Genomic DNA, 9,200 nt, shown 5'->3' on the forward strand with positions numbered 1-9,200 from the left:
ATTGCAGCGTGTAGTAGTTAGGTTAGTTTCCGTATCCATCCCAAAATATAATTAAGGACTTCTGAGTTTATTTGAAGTCAAAAATATCCTAATTTTAATTTGATCAAATTTATAGATACGACTATTAACATCTGTCACATAAAAAATAAACTATGAAAACATGTTTCATAATGGATATCTAATTAATGATGCTCATTTGATATCTAATGTTTTCTTTATAAACTTCAACAAACTAATTAGATGGTTTGGGTAAAGCCAAATTGAGGAGTCTTTACAAATATTTAGGGGTAGAAGAAGTATAACAAATGATTGCTGTAGATAGGAAACAGAATAGATACACCATCCACCGGAAACTAAAAATTCATACCTGAAGAAGGTACGAGTCGGATCCCGCCATCCCGGGTTGGCTAACCCGTCCCTTTCGTTTGTGTGTGTGCGCCTGTTGGACGTCTATGGATGGCACATCTCGAAGGCATCAGTTGGTGGTTTAGAAGCATGTACGCATGCTTTGTGTGTTCAAGGGTCACTCCAAGTATTTTGGTTGTAACGAACCTGCTGCAGTAGGGGGACGCTGCTCAGCGCGGGTTCGCTGGGACGCGGAGGCAGCGAACAGGTACTACTCCTTACTGTTCTTCTCCCTCCTCCATTTTTCCTCCTACCTCCTTCCTCCTTCCTTCTTCCTCCCGTCGCCCCCGCCGTCGACCACCTCCTCTGGCTCCGGCGGCCTCCGCCGCCTCCGCCGCCGCCACCGTCACGCCGTCTTCTCCCGTCGCCCCCGCCGTCAGCCACAGCCCACGTGTTGTCTGGCCCGGCCCGGCGGCGGCGCTCCCACGCTGCCGCGCCCTCCTCCTGACAACCCACCTCCACCGCCGGACCGCCGCCACCCCCGGCCGCCTCCTCTATGGCCGGTGGCCATGGGAGCCGCCCCCACCCCCAAGCAACCCGGAAACCTAAATGCCACCACCTCCCGCCACCACCCCGGCAGCCGGCGACCTCGCCGGCGGCCGCTCCGCCCACCTCCCACCCTCCCTGGCCGCCCCCTCCCCTCCCCCAGACCGCAGCTCGCCGGCACTGGGTAGCGGCGCTCGCGCGTCAACTAAGAAATTCGGCTGCAGTAGCAAATATTTTGCTTCGCGTATTCTTACAGCTATTACATGCATGGGAATCAGATGCATCGAAGCCTGTTGATGAAGTTTGCTGAACTTCTTTTCGACATGCGTTTTTTTCCCATGAGAACTTGACTGAGTAAGCATTTCATTAAGCAGAAAAAGAACTAGATACGACCTACGGACGAAAACAAAAACCACAGGAACAAAGACTGTACGAACTATACGGCACAAAGCACGGGAACGATCAGGTTTGTTGGGTCCTTGGTTTCTTGGCCCAAACAGGGAACATGCAAAGGAAAAATACTTCAAGACCTTCAGGAGCGCTGGATAATGTAATTTTTCTGAAGATCAAAAATTGATTATAGTGAGAAGGTCAAGAGTATTTATATTCCTAACCCTCTATCATTTTTACATGGGTTGGCACTCAAAATTGGCACATGACAAGATTTGCTAGCAATCTGGGCGAACCGGTCTGACCTGTCATACAAACCAGTCAGACCGGTCAGGACAACTTTGTCAAATTGTCAATTGGACTTCACCATTGTGTAGATCTCGTCGAGGTGATCGAAATGCATATATAGATACAAACCGGTCAGACCGGTCAGGACAACTTTGTCAAATTGTCAATTGGACTTCACCATTGCGTAGATCTCGTCGAGATGATCGAAATGCATATATAGAACATCCAATTTGGAATCCGGATGAGGAGATTATGCCTCCCGGAAGACCTGCACCCCGGTCTGACCGGTCATACCGGTCCAGGGGCGGTCAGACCGATCCAGAGACCGGTCAGACCAGTCCGAAAAGTCCAGTCCGAGTTAGGAGTTGTATTTTGATGCGGGATTTGTAAGGGTTTCGACTCCTAAAGGGTACAGACTACCCCACCCTATAAATATAAAGAGTTACGGCCGATTGATACACATCCAATCGAACAAATCAACTTTTACCTCTCTACAAACCCTAATTCTCTTCCAACCTCTCCATGCTGTTCGTCTTCTGATCTCCATGACCAAAGATGGCGTCCTAAGGCTTGCTGGTCAACCTAGGGCACGTCCGGCGACGTTCACACCCTGACGGGATCCCTCCCGGGCGAGAGCTTCGACGGCCTTTGCTAGTTTGCTTGTAAACTAGTCGTTCTTCGTCACGTAAGCACGTTGGTTATCTCTTTACTGGTTTGCTTGTAAATTTTGCCATTCTTCACTACGTAAGTTTGATAGTTATCCCTCGAGACGACCGATTTCGGCGAAACCCTAGAGACCGGTCCGACCGGTCTGCTCAACCGGTCTAACCGGTCTGGATGGCCTTGCTGCCCTTCGGTCCATTTGCGACTCGCACACTCGAGTGCTCTCGAAACTTGCGTCAACACAAATTTGGCGACTCCGCTGGGGACGAAAGATCTGGTTGCTTCAACCGTTCTATCAAACCCTAGCCAATTACGTACCTAATTGATCCACTATTTTTTGGTTCGCCATTATTTTGCATTTGGTCTTTTAGATCGATTGCATCTACATATTGTGGTATTGCATCAGGCTGCTCAAGCCGATTGCATTCTATTTTGCTTGCTGTTGCACATCGAAGATCAAAAGAAAAACAAAGGGCTAGTCATTGATTGCTTGGATTATCAAGGAACTTTGGATTTATTGATCACAAGACCAGAAGTATCAAGACCTACTAAGAAGCATACATGGCGGGTTATTCTTATGCTCCACAGCGATATTACTACACCACGCCTGAGGTACAGCATACAGAAACATTACATGTTCCTAATAATTATTGTGCTAGTACCACAAATTCTTATGTTGATGTTGCTAGATATAATAATAGTATGCATATTGCATCGGCTAGTCATTGTTTAGATAATGCTTTTTATTATGCACATCATAAAAACTATATGCAAAGGCCCATGTCAAATAATATGCATACTTTGAATTTTCATGCTACTAGCAACATTCAACATACACCTTTTCATACATCGGCAGCGGAACAAGTTTATATGCCGATGAGCAATTATCGAGGCCAAACTAATGTAGTGAGTTCGGCCAATCTTTATGATGCACCATATGCTAATAATTCTAGTACTATTCAGCAAGGTGTTTCATATATTAATTCATCGGCAGCAAGTTCACAATATTTAACTTCATCACGGAGTATGCCGATGAATGAAAAATTTGTCCATGCTGATTTTAGCTATCCAGCCAATTATTTTCAAACTTCATATGCTGCACAACATGTTATTAGAGCGGAGGTTGCATCTGCAACTTCAGCACCACATACAGATTTGAATTCTAATGATTCGACACCAAGTGTTATTTTTAACGCAAGCCAAATTAATGAAAATTCAGCAACCTCACATGCACCTTCATCCGCTAGTGCAGCAAATATTTTGCCTCCAAATTCGGTCCACACTTGGAACGAATCGGAACAGAGATTCCATGATCACTTTTATAGTGGAGGTAATGAAGCAACCTTGACAGATTTAAAATGGGTTAAGCAAGACAGAGATGAATCTGTCAATGATTACTTCATAAGATTTAAAGATGTTAAAGACCGATGTTTTAATTTATCAATTTCTGAAAGAGACTTAGCCAGATTGGCTCTAGGCGATTTATGTTGTCATTTTAAGGAAAAGATTGAAGGTTATGATGATCCTTACATTAGTCAACTTTACCTTCGAGCTTTGCTCCTAGAGAACAAATTTAAGAGAGCCAAAGAATGTTGTAAAGCTCATCAGTCCAGTACATATGTTGATTGTGAATCCAACACATTGGACGATGAGGAAAAAGAAAATAATTCAGATATGGATAATAATTCGGTTATGTTGAGAACCGAATTGAATAAAGATTGTTCCGAATTTATTGTGCCACAAGAAACAAGTCTAGCTGTACAAAAACAAATTAGATTTAGTAAAACAGCTATACTTGATTTTTCTGAAGTCGAAGGTGTTGTACAATTTAATAGTGACTATCGTACTATTAAGCAACATGTTCTGGCTGAGAAAAGTATGAGCAGTGAAGAACAATGTATTGTCGAAGAACATGACAATGGAGGCAAGAAAGGAACATTGGCATGTCAACAGAAGGTAATTTCCAGCAATTCTGGAAAGACCGGTCTGACCGGCTCTATAAACCGGTCTGACCAATCCATGAAGGATATGATTGTGGGCTGCCATCAAGAGGAGAAGCATGATATTATCCACATCAAAGTTCCACGCCTCTCCAAAATATTTGACAAGGTATGCTGCACAAGTAATTTATTTAATTCCCAATCAGATCATATAGTTTCAGTTGATGCATCTAGTAGCAAAATCATTGTGAGTAATCCTTGAAGATCGATTGAGGAGGGTAATTTACTTGCTAGCAGCAGAATAATTTCAGATGTTATCGGCCAATGCATTGTGAAAATTAGAAAGGCTGATAACAGTAATATTTTGGTATTTAAAATTGCTCCATCATCATTGCCAAAATTCTTCTCTAAATGGTTTACTTGTGGTCACTCTGGAATTAAAAGCAAGAAACCAAAACCGAAAAGTGTTGTGAAATCCGATGATAATGTTGTGATAAGCTCTAAGGCATCGGATATGAGAAGCACAAGGAAAGGAATAGCCGAATGGATCAATGAGAAATCTGAACCATTCGTTTGCTTAGCCTTAAAACCTTCTCCACAAAGACATCGGTTAGAGAAAATAAAATATACTTTTGATTTGAATTTGTGTGATGAATTATTTGATATCTTGCTTGAACAGAATTTTATTAAACCTTTTGATCACAAAGTCTTGATGTCATCTCTTGATGCAAAAGAGCAAGATTATTGCAAGTTGCATAATTCATTTAATCGTAGTACTCAGAATTGCAATATGTTTCACTAAATTATACAATCGGCCATTAATTCTAGACGATTGTAATTTATTCATGCACAAGAGAATGACCAGTGGAAATCAATTGGTCTTGATGACAAGAAGTTACAAAATTGGCCAGCATCGGCCAGTTCATGTAACAATGAAAATATTGGTGAAGAGGAGGATTCTAACTTCTTGAATAATGAGAACATCGTCCATGAATTGCAAGTTGAGGATATTCTCAAGGACGATGAGCTTAGTGAAATTCCAGGGGACACTGGGGGGCAACCAGGATATTCACAATCAGAACAAGAACCGATTACTCCTGCTGTGCTGGTAGAATCGGTCAGACCAGTTTGCTCAACTGGTCAGACCGGTACCAAACAGGTAAGACTGGTTGCCTAAGCCGGTCATACCGGTTATGATCAAGGACGCTCAGGAAAACTGAAATCAGAGCATTCTAAGATCAATGGAGGTAAAGACCGTTTTAAGCACGAGGGCAAGAAGCTGAAACTCAATTTTGATGTACTTTTGGCTAAATATTTAAAACAAAACGAGGCCAAGCATGCTAATCGGTCAAATGATGATAAATCATCAAAGATGCCTCCTAAACATAATTCTAGGAGTTGGAATTGGCAAGGAGAAAAGTTTCATTCAGCAGCATCATATTCTCCTTTGAGATCATCAATGCCAGTTCCATATTCTCCACATCCTACTAGTTTTTAGCCATATTCATCATGGGGGTGGAATGATCCATGGGCACATACTGCTTCATATTTTAGACCATATCGTGTAGAGTATGCAGCTCCAAAAGAGCCATCATGTGCAAGGCAGCCTTATGTTGAAAATGACCATTTTAAGACTAAGAATCGGTCTAGAGTTGAAAACAAGAAAAATGTTGTCAAGCAAATTTATGTGGTAAAAAATGATGGCCGTAAAGGTAAGTGTTCAGATATGAATGCAATTGATGAAAAGCCGATTCATGTGTTAGAGACTTCGGCTATTGATGGCAAAGGAAGGGAAAAATTGAGTGTCGATATTTCTAATGCCAAATCTGAACAAAGTGAGTTGAAGAAGCCCGAAATCAAGAAAAAATCATTGCTGTCCAGAATTGAAGCAAAGCCAAGCCATCCACTTGATTCATCAAATTGGCAAAAGAAGAAGCTCCGAAAACTCAGTGTCCAAGAGTTGAAACAAAGGAACATGGCATGCGTTCCTAAAGGGAGTATTCAAACTCAAGACAAGGATGATGGTCCAGCAAAAGGTGCAATGCAATTCAAGAAGAAGAGGAGGTCCAAGAGACGATCTCCAAATATAAGGTTTGCACCAAATCATCAAAATTATTTGTCAGTACATCATCCATTTGATTTACCCATGTCATATACGCCTATGTCTTGGAATTCATCCTATAATATGTTTGGTTACCCCTCATGTTTTAATTTTGATCCTTGTATGCCATATGGGTCTTTATATCATAGAGGATTATCACCAAATTGCTATGCTTATTGATTAATTTCAAAAACCGAAATATTTAGTTCCTAGAGATGGTTTAATTCTTGAACTATTATATCTCTCTGCACTTTATTTCGGCTATACATATTTATTATGGATGAATTCACTATGGACGATAATTTATATCGTCTTTGGCAACATATACGGCCGATGAATGTCTTTGATCATCGTCCTAAAGCATTAAGCTTCCCGATCAGAGATCACTTGGTTGCTTTGAGGCTCGGGGGGCAAGATGTTTATGAGTTGTGTATTTTTCTCCTATGGATAGTATGTTGAATCGGTTTGGAAGAGTTCTCAAGGCATTGGTATTGTTTGTGATACTATTTGAGAAGTATTGCCAGTTTAAATACTTCTACACCAATAATTAGGCCGAATATGAAATTTTGCATTCGATCTAGGAATCTTGAGATCCATAGGTGTGAAATATCCAAAAATGTTTTGTGGTTCAATATTAATAGGTACAGCAAGTACCTAAGTTAAAGTAATGCTTATTTGGATCACTAATTTTTTATTATGAGACTGTCTAGATGTGATATCTCACTTTGATGATTTCATCATTTATCATACATCAGGACATGTCAATAATGCAGCTGATATTTTGGCAAATCAAATATCTGGATATATGATTAGAAAAGGTCAAGTTCATATCAAAAGGCCGATGTTTGTTGATGCCAAAGTATGCTCTCTGGATAGACCGGTCCAACCGGCTCGGGAGACCGGTCTAACCGGATTCCAATACCGGTCTGACCGCTTGTAAGACCGGTCTGACTATTTTTTTCTGTAGTTCTTGCCAATCTTGGTCATTTATGCTGTCATTGTGGCATATTCATTTATAAGACCGATTGCAATATTTTGCACTAATAAGCAAGCCGAACAAGTTTCTTTTATTTCGGCTAGAGTTTTTTGATTCATGGATGTGAGATTGGTGGACATTATCTTTAGTCCTTATATGATCCCAATCTTAATTCTGGAAGACATTGAAAGGATCAAATTACTATTGATCGTAATTTGGTCAATTTGTGCATCCATGGTCATTTGAGGATGTGAGAATGATTTTGAATGATATTTCAAGTACTTATAGCCGAGGTGATGTGTACTCAGGCTCGTCATCTCACTAAAGATGTAGGAACATTACCAGAAAGATGAAACTATTGTTGAGCAATATCAAGATATATGATTGATGGAATTCCTTCATCGTTGAAGACAAGATGGGATTGGTGCGTCGGTGCTTTTCATTGTTTCAGTGCAATTTCGGCTTTGGAAAAATATTTCTTGGTACGCAAGCTTTACCAAGAAACATGGGGACATATGTTGGCACTCAAAATTGGCATAAGACAAGATTTGCTGGCAATCTGGGCGAACCGGTCTGACCTGTCATACAAACCGGTCAGACCGGTCAGGACAACTTTGTCAAATTATCAATTGGACTTCACCATGGCGTAGATCTCATCAAGACGATCGAAATGCATATATAGAACGTCCAATTTGGAACCCGGATGAGGAAATTATGCGTCCCGGAAGACCTGCACCCCGGCCAGACCGGTCCAGGGCGGTCAGACCGGTCCAGAGACCGGTCCGAAAAGTCCAGTCCGAGTTAGGAGTTGTATTTTGATGCGGGATTTGTAAGGGTTTTGACTCCTAAAGAGTACAGACCACACCACCCTATAAATATAAAGGGTTATGGCCGATTGATACACATCCAATCGAACAAATCAACTTTTACCTCTCTACAAACCCTAATTCTCTTCCAACCTCTCCATGCTGTTCGTCTTCTGATTTCCATGACCAGAGATGGCATCCTAAGGCTTGCTGGTCAACCTAGGGCACGTCCAGCGATGTACACACCCTGACGGGATCCCTCCCGGGCGAGAGCTTCGACGGCCTTTGCTAGTTTGCTTGTAAACTAGTCGTTCTTCGTCACGTAAGCGCGTTGGTTATCTCTTTGCTGGTTTGCTTGTAAATGTTACTGTTCTGCACCACACAAGTGTGATAGTTATCCCTCGAGACGACCGATTTCGGTGAAACCCTAGAGACCAGTCCGACCGGTCTGCTCAACCGGTCTAATCGGTCTGGATGGCCTTGCTGCCCTTCGGTCCGTTTGCTACTCGCACACTCGAGTGCTCTCGTGTGTTGGCTGAAACTTGCGTCAACAACATGAATACTCTAGCCTCGCCTCTGGGATAAAATGCCACCAAGGGCTTCGAGGTCCTTTTACATAATCCTAGCCGCACATGTGGTCGTAGTGGCCTTCAACCCGCTAATGGTCCAAGATCCGAACTAAAACCGCACCAGACCAACTACCTAGATGTTCATGGATCAAACCACACCACACTAATCTGCTTGCTTTAAAACCCAAACCAAAACTAAACTGTATCGGTTTTCAATCCATCAGAACCACTACTGTCTGTCAGGGGAGCTCGTCAGTCCTCGACTCGCTTACGAGTTACGACCATAGTTGAGGTGGGCCGCCATTGTCGGCCGTAGAGCCCGGAGCTTCGCTTGCTCGCACTAATGAAATAGCCGAGTTCCCACCTCCGCCTCATTGATCCTCTCCTCTCGCGCTTCCCTTCTCTGTTAGCCGCCTAACCATCTCAGTTGGACGCTAGAAGCTTGATCTGTAGCTATTGGAGTTTGATCCATGCAATTTGCGGCTATTGAAGCATGATTCACAGGCGCCGGAGATCGATCTGCTCGATTGCTCGGTTTGTAGTTGTCGGAGTTTGAGCTGCTCATCAAAGGTCGAT

General features: G+C 42.5%; 1 protein-coding gene across 1 annotated transcript; it reads left to right on the top strand.

Moving 5' to 3' along the window:
- The first annotated feature begins 1,035 nt into the window (after positions 1-1,035).
- On the top strand, positions 1,036-8,320 carry LOC120677241. The gene is made up of 2 exons (XM_039958388.1): positions 1,036-6,263; positions 7,029-8,320. The coding sequence occupies exon 1, from the start codon at positions 2,794-2,796 to the stop codon at positions 4,432-4,434; it is 1,641 nt and encodes a 546-aa protein (XP_039814322.1). The 5' UTR covers positions 1,036-2,793; the 3' UTR covers positions 4,435-6,263; positions 7,029-8,320.
- Positions 8,321-9,200: the final 880 nt, after the last annotated feature.

Source organism: Panicum virgatum, chromosome 6N (genome assembly GCF_016808335.1).
Source record: "Panicum virgatum strain AP13 chromosome 6N, P.virgatum_v5, whole genome shotgun sequence".
NCBI classification, from domain to species: domain Eukaryota; kingdom Viridiplantae; phylum Streptophyta; class Magnoliopsida; order Poales; family Poaceae; genus Panicum; species Panicum virgatum.